This window comes from Manacus vitellinus, unplaced genomic scaffold (assembly GCF_001715985.3).
Source record: "Manacus vitellinus isolate BGI_N305 unplaced genomic scaffold, ASM171598v3 scaffold_22_pilon, whole genome shotgun sequence".
Classification (NCBI taxonomy): domain Eukaryota; kingdom Metazoa; phylum Chordata; class Aves; order Passeriformes; family Pipridae; genus Manacus; species Manacus vitellinus.
This window is the reverse complement of record NW_021939632.1, coordinates 9,664,291-9,684,629: the sequence shown is the minus strand read 5'-3', so window position 1 is coordinate 9,684,629 and position 20,339 is coordinate 9,664,291. Positions and strand designations below refer to the sequence as shown.

Below are 20,339 nucleotides of genomic sequence, written 5' to 3'. Positions count from 1 at the left end.
GTTACTGACTCTCCAGCACTTCCAAAACAAGGATCTCCAAGAAGGAATTTGAGAGACTACAGTAAGCAGATGAAAAATTTGTGTTTGCTAGGTGAGTTTCCATCTCTGAGAAACAAAACAGGATCTTTAAAAAAGAACGATGACTTGAAATCAAGCCCTTTCAAAGGAAGACTGAAAAATATGACAGTCCTACCACTGACTCTCCACTAACTGGAGTCCTAAATCCCCTTTCCTCCTGCACCCTCCTTTGTTTGCCAGGTAAGAGGCTGAAGAAAACCTGTCCATTTTCCTGTTACAAAGCAGCCACCTGCAGAGCCCCATTCACCAGCACAGCTGAGCAGATCTAATTGCTCACTGCTGTAGGGCACAGTCCTGCCTGTTTCCCCATCCTCCTCAGAGACCAGGCACCAGTCTGATTCACCAAGAACCTCCCTGAAGGCAATGGATAGTTTTCCCAGGGTTAGCCAGTCCAGCTGACTCACTGAGGACTTGGATGATCCCCAGAGATCCCTTCCTACCAATATTATTCCACGAGCACTACAGCAGATGCACCAGGAAACCACAAGGAGCACAGGGCTGGAAATCAGGCAGGAAAGAGGCTTCTTCCTACCACTGTCAGAGAGCTCTGCTCTCAGAGCTTGGCTGCCTTGCTGAACTGTCCTGGGCATCACTGCTGCATTTACACCACTGACTGACACAGGGAGGCCACTGCCACGTGTCCCTGAAACCAAAGGGCTGATGGCAAAAGCTGCTGAAGCAGACGGTGGTGAACACAACATCTCTTACAATGGCACAGCTTGCAACAAGTACATCCTGGAAGAAAGGGCTGCTTAGTTGGTGGAGCTGCCTCCTTCCCAGGAGCACTTAGCCAACATAATCATTTTGCTAGGCTGTGAATGCAACTCCTTCAAAGATGACACAAAGAAAACCAAGAAAAGTGAGGTGGGCAGACAAATGAAGAACAATCTTCTCTTTTTAACCTTCGTTACACTTTTGGCATAGTTTGTAACAGAGCCTGGTCACTTTTCAGACAGAATCACAGCATTTCAATTGATACATTTCAACATGATGGTCATGCAAAAGCAAGAAGTCCATCTTGCAACTTGGCATAGGCTACAGCCTCGTGCAAACTTCACTTACCGTGCCATAATCTGAGGTGAAGAGCACGTTTCCATCGGCACACAAGCCAACAGTGCATGGCTGCAGCTGGTCTTGCTCCCGCAGCCATACCCTGGCACCCTGCAAAAACCAGAAGACCTCCTATTACAAAGAACTGGAGCCTGTGAGATCTGCACATGGAGTGCAAACACCTAAGGAAAGCTGGGGGAAACTGCATTATTCAGAGGCTGCTTCTAAGCAACAGATGCTTAAAATTTTTAAGTAAGTTCTACTTACATTTTCAGAGAAATCAGGTTTGATTTTTTTAATGTAACACAAGCAGAAGAAAAAGCAGTTTTACTCAGCTTAATGTGGAAACCAAAGTAAGGAAACACCAATTTTTATAGAAAGTGTCATGGAAAATCAAAGACACACAGAATAGTGGCTTTGACTGTCTAAATATTTTCAAACTTGGAATATCCGGTCATTAAAAGTCATGTTACAATAATAATAATAGAAAATATAAATAAAGCATGTTTACAATTTCATACACCCACGCACCATTGTAAGTCAAAACACTTTCAGAAATCATCAGGGCACAGCTAAGTAGATACATTTACAGACACTTGCAAAAGTTTCCTTTGGTAAATGAAATTACTTGAGTGTTTCTCTAATGTATACACACACTGATGTATATATGATGGCCCTGATGTCTGATGTGTATATGCACTGATGTTTATATAGTTTCACATACACTACAACATCTTTAACTGCTCAGTGTCTCTCAAGACAAGTCTAAGCAAAAGGCAGATTTCTGGTAACATATAGGCAGGGATCTGCAGGACAGGCAAATCTCATAGCTTGCCTACCAAAACAGTAGGGAAAGTAAGTTTGCTGGATTGGCCTTTTCTGCCCTGTTTGCCTGTGGGACCTGGTACAAGGGAAAGAGCAGGAGCATGAATGCAAATCAGGGTGAGCATGACCTGCAATTACGCAGAATTAGGCAAAATGTCACATCACATTTCAGTTATTGCAAACTAATCCATTCCATGTCTTCCCATAGAAATCACATAAACACTGCTTAGATAAGTACAGCGAAAAATCTGAAGTGCTCAACTATTGAGTTATATTAAGACCATCCTGCCTTTCATCGATTCACAGACCTACTTTCTTCCTAATTTTTTTTTCCTGCCCCTAAGTTATTGATTATAAAAGCCCTTCTTACCCTCTTAATCCCATCAGCACCATTAGCTCTTTGCTTGTAGACTTATCATGTTTGAAGAGATGGAATAGTATTTCTATATTACATTATACAGAATGTGGAATGCTAATTCTATTTTTAATGATTTGTTTTTAGTTTGAGTGGGTTTTTTTAAACTACTTGAGTCACTTTAAACACCTTAGTACCCTGGATTTTCCTTATTGTAGAAGACACATCTATTGGCCAACCTCCAGTCCTCCCAATACAGGAACTGGGTTTAAGGACATTAAAAAAGGCCTACATAATTCTAGCTTTACTGTTGTGTTCTGGTCTAGAGTTTCCACACCAAGCAAATTAATTTCCCCTCACCAAGTGAATGAAAAGCACCAGTGCATCTGATCAGCACCTAAACTCACAGGTAGTGTGCAAAGATCACTCCACCATTGCCAGTGACCAATAGCAACAGAAAAAATTTAATCTTATGTTACAGATTCAAGTTTTAAGATCCCAGAGAGCTGGTATAAACCATGCATTGAATAAAGATTTTGAGGAACTATATAGAGGTCTTTGTGACATCCTCTTACATTTTCTGAAACTCTTGATGCTTGAGACAAAGTGTCCTGAGGCATCTAGGCAAGACATTGCTGTTGAGAAATCATCCATTTCCCAAATCACATTCTGACTATTCTGCATAAACATATGAACAGCAACATGTGTTAAAAGATAATATTTTTGCTGGTTTCACCAAAGAGTCCTACTAGCACCACAGTACAGAGCAAAGAGTCAGAAAACAGCAAGGCTGTGTCTAGAGTTCCCAACTGGGAAAGCAGGATGAAAGAAACCATTTTCTAAGAGACTTAGTGTAAACATCACCAACAGTGCATTTCAATGCCTTCACCAGTAACCAGTAACCCAGGATTGCACAGATGAGAGCCTGAAGCAAGTGCAATTTAATGAGGAGACAAGCCTGCACCCTCCCATGCACGCTGCACCCCAATGCCATGGCATGCACCCCCCACCATTAGGAGTGTGTCATGATTACAGCACCTTATATGGTCGGTCCATGGAAGACAAGAGGGGTCCAGGTTAGACAGACTTTCCACTCCCTGAGCTTGGAAATAAATTTGGAGCTAGATGCAGTTGCTAATCTGACACACAAGTAAGTGACACTCCATGGGTATGGACACTGTTATTGATTAGATACCATTTAAAGGGGAAAGGAAGGGATATGAACAATGGGATCATTCTGGTATCTTCAACATGTAGAAATTATCTGAAAGTCCAGACTGACCCAGACCCCTTTCCCAGCAGAAGTCCATGTGCAAAAGCATTGACAAATACTCCTAAAAGGAGATGTAGTTCTTTTATACAATACTCCACAAGCTTATGGCAGATCCTTCTGTGTGCTGTTAAGGACTAGAAGGTAACACGCTGAAGCTACCAGGCACTGTGGCATTTCAGCTGCCCAGAACTACTTACTTCAGTTTACTTTGATGTTGTAGCTGTTTTTACAACAGCAATTGCCTCTGCCTAGCAGAATAAATTCAACAGTTATGTTGTTTCCAAAAGGAATATCATGCTGATACATCCAGAAAAGGAACCACAAAACAAATAATTATTGTAACTTCTGCCCAGCATAGCTCCCATTTCCTGGAAGGCCAAATTTGTTTTTGTGCATCTCCTTCCATCAGCCCTTTTTTCTAAAAATCAAATTCCCCATGGAACCTTGTCTAAATACAGAAACAGATGGCGACACCAAAGAGACTGCCCTCTCTTCACTCCCCTCTTCCCCAATACCACACATCTCATTGATCAGTTGAAAGGATTAAATTGAGCAGAAAACTTCCATGAACTGCCAGTCAGCAAGGCTGAACTTCCATGGGGGAAGCAAGGGCAGTTGCACAGAGCACTGCCCAGCACTGCAGAGCAGCGACCTGCTGGCTCGGGGGGCTCCCAGCAGGCAACACAGAGGATGGGAACACCCTGCTCTTCTAGTACAAAAGTCCTTCAGCTTTCAGTTAGGGATATAGAAGGTCTCACCTTCATCCAGAGACAAAACAGTTCAACAAAGTGAAACAAGCAATCACTAATTTGAAAAGAACACCTTAATAGACAGTGTAGGAACATCAACCAGTGATGATTTTGTGTAACCACTTTCAATCAAATACAGCTGGCTGAATAGTGATCATACAGTCAACCCAAGCCCGTTATATAATGAGAATAGCTCATCCCCTCCCAATTCTTCTTTTACCAGGAGTTTATTAGGGGTCTTGCTTCGGTTTTTACAGGCAACAACAAAAGCAGGAACTGAAAGGACAAATAAAGTAGTAACATATTAGAGTTCCTATATCAAGGGTAGGTCACTTGGATGTTAAACAAACTCTTGAGACCAGCATTCTCATTCCTATCCTCAGTGACAATCTGTCCATGAACTGGCCTTGCCACAAAGTGTGTAGCAAAGCACAACCCTGAAAACTGATCCCACACCATGGGGTTATAATTTAGAAAATAAAGTTGCTTGCATACAAGGAGCAGTGTTTCATCAGTACTGGCTCACTGTCATACCATGATGCCTTCCACTATGGACAGTAAACTCTATGATGTCATTTTTCTCTGTTCATATAATATGATCCTAGAGTCAGAAATAAATAATGTTTCCTGATATTCGTGATATCAAGAAATCAATCAAAGCCACAGATTTATTTGGCCTTCTATGCCTTTTTTTACAAGTCTGAAACCAGAAGTTCTCTCTTACACTCGCATGCCTGTATCTCAAGCTCAGCAGGTGCAGTATGCTGTGTTGGCAGGGAAAGAATAAGGGAGATCTTGCATGCTGTACCCAGGGAATGGGCATAGAGGCAGATGGCAGTGCACAACTCTTACTGCAGTAGACATTAAAGTAGAGTGTGTAGACACCAGCTACATCCTCCTCATCAGTTATTTAGCTACTGAAGGCAGCAAGGTAAGCTCCAGAGTACAAGATACAGAACTCTGTACCTGCAGGTGCCTTGGCCTCTCCAGAGCCTCCCAACTCACAGGAGGCACATTCAGAGATTGACATGAGAAAGCCCCTACTCCACAACTGTACCACTCTTCAGAAACAAGTTATCATATTCTGTTCTTATTTGTGTATTCTGGACTACCCTTGAATCTTCATGTTCTCCCAGGATGTCCTCTCTCTTCTGGAAACGGCTTCTTCCCATACACAAGCAGGAATGAGCTGCCTCAGCTGAATTTGATGAGAAAGCAGTGCTGCCTCTCTCTGAGTGCACTCATAATCCCATTCCTCCTTGTGCACAAACCTACACAACTCCCAGGAGTAACATGCTCAGCAGGGGCTACAACCAGAAAGGCTGCATCCATTTCCAGGGGTTATTCAGAGAGGAAAAGCACTTTTGGTAGGAAGACATCTTTCAGTGTATGAAACAAGCATACAATTGTCTGCTATTTCCATTACGGGATGTTTTTAATGTTTTATTTGTGCATGAACATAGCTGTCTCAGCCTCCAGATGTACCTACAAACACAATACTATGAGAGGCTCTTGCAGTCCCTTGATTTAGGTAACTATCCCGAATCAGGCATTCTGCAAGGGGCAGAGGTGTCTCAAAAATGTACACCCCTGCACTTAGAGTCTGAGACAAAAATCTACATGGGTGCTAGAAGTTTTCAACTCTAACTACTATATACATAACATACCTTTGTCCTTCTAGCACACTGAAGCTATTCAGTGGGTATCGGGCATCCAAGCCTTGTGTTTTTCCTGGCGATGGATCCATATGCTCCTAGGCTTGGAAAAGACTCTCCTTGCAGCACTGCGCTATGCCAGCTCTCTTTCCTCAGTGGGCTTTGCGGTTGCAAACCATGAGGCAGAGACTGGGCTAGAAAGGCCCTTGCAATCCAGACAAAGCTGGAATCAGGTTTCAATAAATGCACTTTTCAACAGATTGATCTGGATGATCATGAATAAGTGATAGAACAGATATAAAGAGCCTTAGCTAATGGATATAATATTGGTGGGGAGGGGGAGTCCCTGACACCCTAGACCCATATGGTAAGGAATGCAACCTTGCTGTTTTTCTGATGTCAGGCTGAAATGAAGCCATACAGTCAGTTCCTGGGTTATATCTGATCAGCAAAACCAGGACCAGCTGCTGAAAGGGAGGGGCAGCCCAGGAGACCATAGGTAAGAGAGAGAAGCAACAACAGCTCAGTTGGCAGAAGCCAATGTGGAGTAGCTGGGAAGAGAGACAAAACCTCAACAGCGGTAGGGGTAACAGAAACAAAAGTCTACTTTTTGTAAGGCACAAGGATGACACACTGTAGAGCAAAAAGGGACTGGATTGCACCTGTCCAGTCCCATGGTTCCCACACAGCAGCCCACTGAGCCTAGGCAGCCTCTGCAAGCCAGCACAACTCGCAGAGCTGAGCACAGACTGCAGCCATGGGTCCTGCTGCTCCAGAGCTGCAGCCTAGAGTGAGCCCATGACTCATTCTAGTTTTGCCAATTAGCAACCCCATTCCTCACTAATTAAGGAGCAAAGCCCTCAGTCTGCCAGCAGCTTTGCAGAATAGCAATATCAGGAAAAGGTTTGTGCATTTTAAATCATCTAAGAGCAGTTTGTCACTTCTGGTCACTGATGTATGTGCACTGCTTCCCACTCCCCTTTCGCCTCCCCCTCCCATCTGTTCTGTTCCTCTCTCCTCCCCCAGTTTGGCTGCTGCACAGCTTCTCTTTTCACTCTCCAGCACATCTCCCAACTTCAAATATCTCCCAGGAAATGCCTGGTCCTTGGAGGTAATTCTTGATCTTCTCAAAGAAGCAACTACCCAGCTATAGCAACCACACCAACTCCTCATCATGGGAGTGGAGGGAGTGAATCCTCAACTGTTTCTGCATACTTCAGGGCTGCCCTTTGCCATGAGCATAAGGTGCACAGAGAGGAGGCAGGTGTGACTTTACTGTGTGCTCTCTCAAGGCTCAGTTTAAAATCAGCTGCCCCCTGCAATTCCACTGGGGCAGTGGAGTCACTCCCCTTCTCAGCTGAAGCAACAGTCCTACAGGGTTTTGCAACTGCCTGAGAACTTCTCACCAGCCTTGAAAAAGCATACTAAATTTAGTTCATAAAACTTAACTAAATTTAGTTAAGTTCATATTGCCTTCTCAATAAGCTCTACCCCACCTAAAAGTTGAATTAAAACAATGTTGTTCCCTAGGCATGTTATTCACATGTATATCTACAGATGTGTATTCCCTGTCACATCACAGCAACAGTAGCTTTCCCACATCATCTCTGTAGCCCTGAAAGAAAGGAGGCAACATGGCACGTGCTAAAGCCCAGCCTGGCCCTAGCAAAACTGTTACTGACCAGCCTGCAGCTCCAAACATAGCAAGTGAAAAGGTATTCCTGCACTGCTCTCAACAGGAACGTTGCTTTGGGTCTCCTCTCCCTCTTGCCACCAAATACATAGTGACACAGCCTGCTTGCAGTTCCCTCCCTCTCTCAAATTCAGCCTATGGCTTCAAGGGTGAGGCTGGGCTGATGAGCAGTTGAGAAATCTTCAAGGTTCACAGACTAGAGCTCAGGGCCTCAGGAAGCCATGAGGATACAGCAGTCTGTCACAGAGACACCAGCTCCAACATGGTGCCTCAAGAAGCCACAATGCAATGCCTTTTGTAAAAATCTCGGATGAGAGCCCTGAAACAGTATTTCTTCCGCAATGTTTATGCATAATTATGTCCAATACCTTTTTGTATCTTGCTACAACCTTTATTTCAATAAAATTCCTTACCTTGTGGAGTTCCACCACCTACTCACACATTATACAGAAACGTACACTTTTAAACCAGTCCCATCACTGAGAAGCAGAAAATCCGTTTTTCTTGCGGTCAGAGGTAGAGGAACAGAGGAGTTCAATCCACCTTCTCTGTCTCATCCATTATTTTCTGCTCTTTTGCCATGTCTCCCCCTATTTGTCATTTCACTAATAAACTAATCTCAGGTTCTTTAAGCTCTTCACGTGAGACATTTTCCTGGTGTTTGATCGTCCTGAGTGTCCTTCCCTCAAACACCATACAGACAGCAAGTGGAGTGCCTCTGAGCTGGAATACACTGTCAGTCTATCTGAAATAAGAGTGAATGTGGGAAAAAACTGGGGAAACAAGCCATGTAAGAAAGAAGGTGGGAGACAGTGAAGACAGAAGAGTCCATATTTCACTGTTTTCTAAAATCACTGGGTGCTACTAGCTAAAATCATACGTGTGCTAGTAGCAGCATCCAACTACTACATGTGGATGGCAGTATTATGAGTAATGATGCAGATATGCAAAAGTTTTTAACAAATATCCCTGGAAAGCACCCTTCTTGCATCACATTGCAATGCTGACGTGCTTTCCCATATATTAGTAAATTAAAAGGACATAAAACATTTTAAAAATCAACAGGTCCAAGAGTTCCCAGAGATCTGTCCAATAAAGTTTCTCACCAACTGATATTAATCTTTTATAAATCTGGTAATGCTGAGGAAATTCCAAGGGATTGAAAGGGTCAGAGCCTAAATGGGAGTGATAGCAGGATTATCCCACATAACCATGGGTTGCTTAGTCTGAGGACCCCAGGGAAAATACAGAGGTTTTGCTCTCAGCTGTTTCATCTTAAGGATACTCTGGCTTTAATCGTTTTCCAGTGCCAGTCAACATGTAGAAAGAAGTGTAGTCAAAAAGAGTCCTTCCTCAGCATCCAAGCATAAGAGAGAAATAAGACAGTGATTGACTCTCCTGGCATTGTTCATGTAGAACACAGTATTCTAGTAAAAGTCAGTTCTTGAGCAAACAGCAGCAAAGGGATCTCAAAACTGTTGTTATGCACAGGGAAAATCACAACTAACTGAGGGAGTTTCTAACAAATATCTGCAGTGACAGGGTCAGTACTATTTCGTATTCTCATCAGGGACCTAAAATCAAAACTAGCGCTGACAGTACTAGCAGATGCCAACATCTGGTAGATAAGTAAGTACCCACAAGGATGAGACCATCAGAGCAGTGTGGATTCCACAGCCCACTTGTTTGAAAAAAAAGGGATTAAAGTACAGCCAAACAGAAAGGTCATCATCAGAAGAGAAGGAATGCAAGGAGCACTTCAAACAGAGGAATGTCTTCTGGAAAGTCACAGACCCAAAGAGGATTGTGAATTGCTCAGCAGAAACTCCCAGGACATTTGGTTGAAACAAGAGCTGATGCATGTCTGGGATGTATAAGCAGGAGTAAGGAAGTTTACTGCTTACTTATCCTTTGAGTGAGAAAGAAGCCTTCCAGATACAACATAAAAGGCTCAGTCATTTTTACTATTCGGAAAGATCCCTTGTAGTGCAAAAGTACTTGTGAAAATGTTAATGTCATTATGTAGATTTGCCAGGGCTAGGGCTGCCCTATCTAGCCCAGACACTGATAGGGGGGAGCAGTGTGTGGCCCAGCATGGGCTGCAAACCTCTCCTCTTCAATTAACCACACCCTGCTGAGAGGACACGGATGTCAGCAGCGCTGAGACCCCTGCTCTGCTACCTCCTGGCTCACCTTTGCCAGCAACCCAGAGGCAACTTGGTGACAGAATAATTTTTTACAGACAAAGAAGTTATTTGGGACAAAACAACTCTCATGTAGCAAAGTAGGACCCAAAAATGGATGATCTGCCAGACACTTTAGAAATGAAGCAGGATTTATTTTAAAACAAGGTTGCATAACCACTTGAAGAAGCTGCAAAAAGCGGGGTATCCTCCAGAAATAAGAAGCCTTTCCAGAAAGTGTGATTCAGCCAAACCTTCATCATTGGCTCAAGACGCAGGTAACAGGAATAAACAGGACTAATACACCACCCTGGTCCTAACCCTAATTTCCACCTTCTCACTGAACATGCCGGTCACTGTACCTATGAGAGGCCCCGCCACCAGTTCAGTTGCTGTGATAATTATTGCATTTCTAATGACAGGACCTCAGAGTACCCTGGACACCGTGCCAAGTGCTGTATGGCAGACAGGCCATCCGTAGGTGTTTTTCCTGAGACTTGGCTCTACAGCACTGCTGAACTGTGGGCAATCTCAGAGGGAAATGAGGAGGCAGAACTGCAGAGTTTAGGGTAACTGGAGGATAACCAAGAAACCCAGACTCTCACAAGTTTCAGTCTTAATGATCACATTTAAATAGTTTGCAGATTCTCCTTAAAGCAAAATGGGAAACAAGAAATTGAGAAACATTTGTGATTATTATGTTAAATTAAAGTGTGGCAAGAAGTGAAACCAGAGCAGAACAAGGTGGTTTTGGAGACCATGATGGGGCAGCTGTAGGCTGGCCCGGGGCAACCTGGCATGCTTCACGTGGAGACTCTCATCGAGAGCCTGCGCCAGCCCACCCTCTTGCTGCTGATGGGATCTGACAAGGTCGCAGCTCATGCAGCCTGGTTCCAGATGAATGCCCTAAGGAGGGAGCTAGCAGGACTCTCTCTCTTCCACCACACACTTCTTCATGTCACCTTTGGCACAAGAGCTTTCTTCCCTGCAATTTCTGCTCCAGAACACGTCAGTCGAAACCTTGTGTCCTACATCTGCTTCTTTATCACTCCGAATGGTTTGGGGGAGATGCAGCTGGGATAGATGATTCTGCATCTCAGAATATCCATGCTACACTAGTCCAATGGATATCTTCAAGGACAGTGGTACTTCTTTTTAGCTGAACTACAGTGATTAATTAAACAGAGAGGAATTGCTCTCTTTAGTATTGACACAGAGAGCATTACATACACAGGATGGATGTAATAGTCAGAATTTCTGTCTCTTCCCAAGCTCTTTGGTCTTCTTTTCTAAGAGGTCACAATACTCTCAGTAGACTAAGAGGAGGTTGTCAGGAAAAGTTGACAAAGCATATGTTCCTGAGGGGAGAAGAGAGGCTTTGTTGGAATACCCCTTTAAAGAGCAGCCTCACTGATAAAGAAGATGATGCTCTATGTACCTTTTCTTTCCAAGATGGCATTTTCCTAAGCCAATGGTTGTTAATACATGGGAACTCAGCTCTCTTTTATCTGTGAAGACAGCACATCACTCATGGTCAGTGTCATCCAAGTCAGCTGAACCACTTCCCTCATCTCAGACAAGAGTCTCTAGATAGATTCTCCAGGACATCCGGCCAGGCTCCTCTCTCACAGGAACTCCACCTTCTCCCAACGGCAGGGAGCATGGGAAGGGCAAACCAAGATGTTGAGAAACCTAATCCAGCATGCCATGTATAAACTCTTCCCACTCAGCACAATTTGGGCTCCCTCAGACACCGGTCTCTGAATGATGTAGCCAGACAGCTTCAACCAAAGCTGGTGAGAATCGCATGTGCAACCAAAAATCAGACCAGTCCTGTACCTGCTGCACCCATGGATCAGGCAGGCTCCATACTGCAAAGATGCCTTCACTGTCAAGTCCCTTCAGTTCTTCTCCTTACCCATGTACCCTGCCTGCAAATGTTTACACACATGAGTTTACACTGGGACTAAGGAGCCATTAGACACCTGAAGGACAGTGAATACAGTCAAGTGTCATGTGGTTGGCAAAGGACCACACTTTTCAGACTCACTGATAGCTTTGTGAAGTAGCCAGGCACTTCCCACTTGCATCAGGTAGTCAGCAGTTGGGGCAAAACTGCCAGACCAAAGGAAACCTGGCAGAGTTGATTGCTTCCCACCTCAGTTTGGGGCCAAGAAAGCAGCTCAGATGCATGCATGGTGGCAACTTGGGTAACCTTTGTGCTCCTCCACAGACTTGACTCTGAGACTTCCCCCTGGTCTGCGTGTGTCCCTGGGGGAGATGGCTCCTCTCCCTACCTCCACAGCAGATGTCCCAGGCCAAAAGAAGAGAAGGACTATAGTCAGAGAAAGATGGGAAGGATGAGGAACAATAAGTGAAGACATGACAGCTGTAGAGAGGACAATTCTGACCATCACAGCCATGCAGGACATGAGCATAGAATCCCCCTGCCTTTCTCTCTGCATGTGAGAAAGTTTAAGAACTTCAGGGGATTTATTTTACAATACAGAAGAAAAGCTTTGGATTTCACCAAAAGAGCCATGAGGAAAACTGTCTTTCGTGTTGCAAGAGCAATGAGGAAAATGCTTAAAATGTCAGCATTTCTAGGCTAGTGGCACGTGAGAAGGAGAACAGCACCTGTGACTCCACTGGATGCAATGGGACCATGCTGGCTGGTCACTCCAACTGGAGTACAGAAGGACAAGATGAGAGAAGTGTCTCCTTTAACTCTGGCCATGACATTCCTGCCCCTTGGGGGAGAATTGGAGAGCGAGTCATATCCTCTGTGTCACCCCACATCCTGCCCACACTCCAGACACACAGGGAAACCATCATCTGTCACCATGCCACAGCCCTGGCCTCCAGGGTCCCTCCTCCCTGCCTAGGCACAGGACTTGCTGCAGCAGCCAAGAAAGGAGATGGCAGAGCACACACACTGTCTCGGCTCCTCCACTCAGACCCGTCTGGAGCAAAGGCGTCATTCATCACATCTCTGAGACATGCTGCACAGCAGACCTCAGATGGCAGAGGCGCACATCTTTGTGCTGTACCACTTGCTGAGGATGAAGTCTTTCTAATCTGGCCCATCTGGGACACTGCAGGGGAACAGTGGTGGCAGCACACACCCTGCCAGCTCGCTGTCCCTGGGGTCTGCAGGCAGAGGAGGGCACAGCACATGGGAATCCCCTCAGTAGCGTCAAGTTGGCACAACCAGCCAAAACTATTCCCCCCTTGGCAGAGCCTGGATGATAAGTAGGTTGAACCCATCACTAAGCCACTTATCATAGATAAATTTCAAAGAATAGGAACTCCTTTGGTCTCCAGCTTGCTGAAGGGGGAACCAGGGGAGCTGTAAAGACCCATGGCATCCCCACCTACCCCTCACATTGCTGAGCATGGTATCTAAATGCTGCAAGCACAGCATGGAGCCTGCTAAGGCAAGACCAACGGCATGCTGGGGTTTAAGCTATTCCTTGTAAGAGACGACATGCATCCCCTGGGACAAGCTCATTTGCTGCCGCTGCAGAAAGAGGTGAAGCAACTCCCTTCTATTCAGGCTTTCCCTCCTACCAAGAACACCCCCATCGAGAAAGAGGAAGAGTGACTGGGGTGCAGCAAATGCCAAACATTCCCGCTCTGGGGAAGCATTCCCTCTTTCCCATCCCCACAGTCTTTCCTGCAAAACAAAGCTTGATGCTTTCCCATACATGCTCACTCCAGCTCTCCAGCCTGTGATTTACAATAGATGTGGGACTCTTAGAGAGACTTTGGCTTCAGGACTGTCCCTGAGTCTTTCCCTGGAAATCCCTGTTTCTCTACATAATGGTAGAATCATGCCTGGACAAGTAGAGCTGGACATAGCAGACAGTTCTCTGATGGGTGCTACTTGCAGAGACATGCATCTCTGGGCATCCCCTTTCCAGCTCCCACTCCCATCAGGTGCTTCAGGCTCCTCTTTGCAAGCTCGTGGCTACTCCTGTTGCAAGAGGCCAGGAGGTTCCTCCTGACAGAGGGGTGGGCAAAAATGCTCTGGTGAAATGGCCCTTTGGGAAACCCTGGCCTTCATCTGATTGGATACAGATGGCCCAGGCTTCCAGGAGCAGCAGGTTAATCAGTTAATGGCTGAAGGATGCTGGGCGATGTGCTGCTGCGCATGCTGCGGGGCAGCCCCAGCCTCACAGCCCCAGGGCAGCCACTCCTTCCTCGCTGGGGCCAGATCTGGGAAAACATCTGTTCTGATAAAGAAAGTACTTCACCAGGGAGGGGGCAGGCCTGAGCCCATTAGCTGCTTCAACCCACTGACTACGGGCTGCTCGGGAGGGGCTGCTAGCTCCCCACCGCACCCGTGACTCGCAAGACCAGACACGGGGGTTAATAGCCTGGAAACCATCCGGGGGTTAGAGGGGGCAGATGTCTGTTGCCTCAAACAGGAGGTATTTAAACCTCAGATGCAGACCTTAGGATGGCCCTGTCACCCCACAGTGCCTGCCGTGCCCACTGCCAGTGCCACAGGTACCCGCTGTCACCCACGGGGCCAGCAAGGGCTGCCCCGGCCTTGCACCCACCTGTCCCTCACAACCAAAGGAATCACCAGACTGGGCTGGAAACCTGTGCATGCTCAGGCAAGGAAAAGGGCAAGAGAGAATTTCGGGGCGTCCGGGCTGTGCACGGCACCTGGCCCCTCCCGTTCAGTCACTGTCTCCCCCCGTCATCACAGTGCCCCGCACGGCTGTGTGCACAGCGGCGAGGGCACCGCGGACAGGCGGGGACCAGAGCCCGCGACTAACAGGTACGAGTCCGGCTGCTGAGTAGCCGTTCTGCCCGCCGGCGTGACGGTGACTGGGCAGGAGCACAGAGGGGCAGGGGACTCCCATCGCACGCTGCCCGGCCCCTCACCGGCCCGGTGCCCCGGCCGACAGCCGCGCCGTGACACGCACACGCAGGCAGGAGCAGGCTCCGGACTCTGAAGTCGCTCTCGAGGATTAAAGAGCCGGCTCTGGGCAGCCATGACTATCATGCGACAAACCCTCTCCTCCCGCAAGCAGCCCTCGGCCGGCTTTGCCGGGACCACGCATCGCTCGGGCTCCGGCTCCCGCAATCCCTTCAGCCCCTCGCACGGACTTGCCCGGTGCCACGGCGGGCTGGGGAGCGCTCGGGGACAAAACCTGCCGCATCCTAGCGCTCCAGAGAAAGTGCAACCGGGACCACCTCGGGGAGGGGGCAGCGGGGGCGCGGCGAGGCCCGCGGGGAGCGCAGCGTCCCACGGCCTCGGGGACGCTCCTGGCCCGGGCGCGGCACCCCGGTGCCCGACTCGCCCCGGGACCCGATCCTGCCAGCCGGCTCCGCCCGGCCCCCCTCTCCCATCCCTGAGCAGGACAGCCCGGCCGCCGTCCCCGTCCCGCCCGCTGCCCACCTGGCGCAGAGAGGCGTCCATCGGCGGTGCCGCCCGCGGGAGCGCTGCCGCCGCTCTCAGCGCCGCATCGCCGCGGCCGGGGGCACGGCTCGCCAGCCCCGCGCCGCTCTGGCTCCGCCTCGCCGGCCGCGGCAGCGGGAGCGGCCGGGCGCCCGCTCCCGCCCCGCTCCGCCCGCCCGGGTGCGGGGAGCGCGGCCGCTGCGGCAGCGACGGGGCCGTGCTTGTGCCGGAGCGTTTAGGAGCGGGGTGAGACTGTCTGGGGATCAGCCCGCATCTCGAGAGTGGGGTGCCGAGAAGGGCTTGGGGGGGGCCGAGAGGCCGGTGTCACCCACGGACACGCAGCGGGGACGGGGGACCACTGCTGCACACAGCCACAGCAGCCACGTGTGGACCTTTGTATGGGCAACTGGTGTCATCTGGAATAACAAACATCTGGGGTTTGGGGTTCCCTTCAGCAGACCATCATAGCACGTTAACAGGACTGTTAACAGGAATTCTGATAGAGCTTCAGAATGATGTCTCTGAGATCTGGAACAGCTGGTGAAGAGCAAGAGGTTGGGCAAAGTTTGTCTAGATCATAGTTCGAATATAGAACTTGATCACAGATCGAAGTGTGGCCAGATCATAGTTCACAAATGCACTGTGAAGGTATTTCTTGCCATCAGAAATTACTTCTTTATTCTGAAAGAAAGGAGATCTAATGGAAGGGGGTAGGGGAAGGGTTTTTTTAAATTATTATTATTTTGGTTAATAATGTGGGATTTTTAACTACTTAAAACACAGAGAGCATTCTGAGGTAGATGACAGTATCTTGTCCAACATCCAACTCAAGACTTCAGCCTCTGCCTAACCTGTGATGACCACCCCCACCACTCTTCCACCTTCACTATCTGGACCTTTGAGTAAAGTTTCCTGATACATGAGTCACTGTCAATGTGTCCTTCCATTTTGATACCAAGTCGCTGAGAGCTGTCCTGGGCGTGACTATCCAGCCTCTTTTGTACTTGTGCTGGATTAGTTTAATCTATACCACTTTCCCTGCCTTATGAAAACATCATGCAAGAGAGCTCCAGAAGCCTAACTGCAGTCCTTATCTCACATCTAATACTTCTATCCGCAAGGCCAATTACCGTGTTAGAGAAGGGGATTAGATCAACTCACAGTGATGTGTCCTTGACAGTCCTCCTTAAAGCCACACATTTGTTGTCAAGCTGTTTCTGCCACAGCCAGCTTTCTCCTCACAAGAGAACAGTTCCCTCCACTATTGCTGCTTCTGCAGACAGTTTTGGCTGTTCAGCTTCTCCATTCTGGCTGGTAACCTGGGAGCCATGGAGCTCCTCATAGCCACAGGAAAGTTGAGGCTCACCTTTCTCCTCTGTCTGCCTGCCTGCCAGCAGTTTCCACCAGCAGGCATCTCCAGCACCAGACGTCGCCTCCCAGGCTTCTCTGGAAAAACTTTGGCCATGGTTCCTGTCATCCAGGGTGAAGTAAGAGTCCTACCTTTCAAAAGGCAAGGTTTTTAGTATTAACACTCTTGACTGACACCTTCTAAGAGGGAAGCAGAAGGTGGCTTGACTCAGTCCTTAGAACAAAGTAATTTTACAAACTATTCAGGCAATAAACATTGGATTCCATAAAGGGAGCAGCAGTGACTGATGCTGTAAGCCCTGTACTCTATCAGCCTGGTATAAAAGGTGGCAAGAATCTTGACAAGAAACTTAACACCTGATATGTGTTCCTTTCTGTTATAGGATTAAAGCACTAGTCCTACATTCGTACTGCCCACCTGGAAACTGCAATGTCTGAACTGTTTCCTAACTAGCTTAAGGTGCTGTTCCTGGGAAAGGGTGGCTACAACCACCATCTGCTTCTTAAAAGAGCCTTGATAAGCAGATGATCATTGACTTGCTATCACTAGCTGGCCCGGACACTGCCACCACCACGTCTGGCACCTCAACAGGAGCTGTTGGACGCATTGGCAACATGATGAGCACAAAGAAATCAGTAAGGGTTGGCATGGGCTCCACTGTGCAGGACAAGCCCAGGACCCCTCTCTAGCCCATCAGCCTGCCCTCCTCCCCCCACCTTGGGGCTGCCTCCTGCCCCAAGCCTGGCACAGCAGTGCTGCTCTTGTGTTTGACAGCAATGTCACCAACCCAGTGAACTCCCAGCCCTCCTGTCAGCCCAGGTGCAGATGTCGCAGTAACCAGGGTGCCATGGCTGTTTCCTTTGTCAGAAGAGAGCTGGGCTCTGGTAGAGGAGAGCTGTGGCAAACAGATGACTGTGGGTCTGGGCCATGAGCTATCCCTGCATCCATGAAAGGAGCAGCCCTCTGGTGCTGCAGGCAGCAGGGCCCCGCACCCAACCCTGGCGGCAGCAGACAGTGAGTCAGCTTCCTGCTGGGCTTTCCATACCAAGGGAAGGTCGGCAGAGGACTGGCAGGAACAAGCCGAGGCAGGAATTCCTCCTGGACACCAGACAATATCTTAATTTCCTCTTCTGCCACGGGTCTGGCACATGGCTGGGAGGCGGGCAGGCCAGTATGCTGCCGCTGCGGGTGGTGAGCATCTGCCAGACTTGCTCTCCCATTGCCTGCAAGGGAACAAGCTGTGACACCTTGGCTGCAGGTGCCACCTCCCCAGTGGCTCATCAGAGCTGTGCTCGTAGGGTAGGGGACTGATTTCTTCCACTATCATTCCTGGGATGATCTCATTTGGGAGAGTCAGCAGCGGAGCCAGAGTACATTGGACCTAACCGAAGGCACAGGGAGACACGGATTCAGGAGGAGGGCACCCGTGCTCTGCTATGCATTGCCACCATTGCAGCCCCAACTGCCAGGCCCTGCTGCTTTGCTAGGGCCACCAAATTCCCCCTTGCCCAAAGCACAGGACAGCCAGGAGAGTCCTCCTTCTCCAAAGGGGAAGAACTACTGAGAAGCAGCAGACAGAAATCAAGCATGATGCCCGTGGCCAGACCCTGGCAGACCACCAGATGCCGAAGCACTCTCCTGACATAGACTGCACACATACAAGGGGAAGGGGACACACAGTACACACAGTAGGGTGCACGCTGGCCCCGCAGCTCTGGCCCTCTCCCTGTTCCAGTTTCACAATTCCTTGAAATCATCTTATAAATCAACTCTTGAAAATGACAGTTCCTCCCTTCTCCCACTCCCAGCCTGCGGGTAGCCTGGCCACAGCTCAGACTTGGGCAGGGTCTGGCCAGGCCAGCTCAGGCCTGGACTGTTTGAACTCGGCACACAAAGCTGGGGACCTCTCCTCCAGCCCCATCCCCTGCAAGGTGATGATGGTGATGATCAAAGCCATGCTGAAGCCCTCCTTGCCCGGGGCTGCTCTGAGGCTCTGTGACAGGAATTAGCCCAGGCTCCTTGGGGACAGGATCATGTTTGTACCAGATGTGTCCCTGCTCCAGAGGAATGTGATTAAGGATGTCTGGAGACGCTTTCACAGGGTCACACCAAGCACTGAGGCACCTGCTCCCCCAGAGAGCAGGAGTGTGAGGGGGAGCACTCCTCGTAGGGGGCAACAATGTGGGGTGGGGAGTGTTTATCTGTCCTGGGCACCCTGCTGTCTTCTGTCTCAGCCAGCATCAGCAGCGAGCCTGTCTCACTGCAATGTGCAGTGCTGCATCCACATGCTACAGAGCTCAGGCCAAGGGTGGCTACACCCTTGCTTAGTCTGATCACAGCGGGAAAAGCTTCTTATCCCATCCACACACAGGAATGCCCTTCAGTGCTACCCTTTCTCTGTAGGTCAGGAAAACAGGATGTCGTCTTCATTTTCAGCCTGAGCACAAGAGCAGAGAGCTGGAGCAGATGGTCCCAGAGGGTGGATGCTGGGAACATTCATCCCACTGTGACCATGTGCCACCCCTTGGCCTCTGAAGTACCCTCCCGAGCTGTGTCACTGGGGCCAGCATTAGCTGGGACCTTCCACCAGCTCCATCTGCACTTGGCTGCGCTGACAGACCAATAATAAGGTATCTCCAGCTTTCTCTGCAGATAGCGGTCCTGGTCTTGTTCCCTCAGCCCAACCCTTCCTTCCCTTCCCTGCCACATCCCAGGCCACACATCCAGCTCCCAGCAGCAACAAGCTGAGGTTCCCTACCTCTGCTCTCTTTATGCTGCTGCTGGTTTGCTTGGGGCCAAAATGTATCTGTGTGGCTTTTACACCTCGGTCATGAGAAATGCAGCCCTGGCGGCAAGATTGCTGAATGAAGGAGCTGAGCTGCACAAGGCTATAATTACAGTAGGAGCATGTGGGGATGAGGCCAGCCAAGTGCATCCACCTCATTTCCTCTCTTATTAAGCCTGCCCTTCTTTTGTTTGACCCAGACCAAGCCTTGCTATTAATGGCATGATGCTGTGGAGGTCACAGATGATTCTGCTACAAGCAGTCTTGTGGATTCTGCCTGACTGAATGTATAAGCAGGGCTTTGCTCACAGATACCATTACTACAGGATTCATGCTGTAGAAAGTATGTCAGGCAGCTGTGGTGCAGGCGTTTCCCAGACTGGGCTGTTTACCAGATATGGCGAGTTCTCTGTCTCCAACTGCAACCAGCAATCCAGGCAAGCAAGCAAGGAGGTTAAATGGTGTCATATCACTGCCCCTGCTTGTGGTCAAGGTCTTCTGATGGGTGCTGGTAGCTGGAGCCATTTCCTCTTCCTCATCTTGCCTGCACTGCTTCAGCTTGCAAAATAATTTCTGTGCTGAAGGAGAGAGCTCTTCTACTCTGTGCATCTGCAGCCAAACTAATGCCAATCCCTGCCCTGTTTTGTTGTATTTGTCCCTTATAAGTCCCCAGGAGGCAACCTGAAATGCTGGGCTAGTGGACTACCAAACCCAAGAAGCAGGCAAGGCTGTGCACCTCCAGGGTTGAAAAGTGAGTGCAGCTGCAGTTCAGAGCACCAGTAGCTGGCCCCAGCATCTGGCCATCTGTCTTTACTGAGGATGAGAGCCTGGTACAGAAGGGGCCAGCTGCTCCCCAGCCTCTCCTAGCCCCAGTGACGTTTCTGTATTCTGCGTACTGGAAGGGGGGGGAT

At 48.7% G+C, this 20,339-nt stretch overlaps 1 protein-coding gene across 1 annotated transcript in view; it reads right to left on the bottom strand.

Annotated features, from left to right (window-relative positions):
• The window catches only part of LOC103756864 (unconventional myosin-X), a 90,794-nt gene extending 75,460 nt beyond the window's left edge, over nt 1-15,334 (bottom strand). Inside the window, exons 1-2 of the mRNA XM_025895071.2 lie at nt 15,275-15,334; nt 1,141-1,239 (exon numbers count right to left, since the gene is read on the bottom strand). Of these exons, the coding sequence (XP_025750856.2) occupies nt 1,141-1,239; nt 15,275-15,295 (120 nt within the window). The 5' untranslated portion in view covers nt 15,296-15,334. The remainder of the gene's footprint in view (nt 1-1,140; nt 1,240-15,274) is intronic.
• Between the last annotated feature and the right edge of the window lie 5,005 nt (nt 15,335-20,339).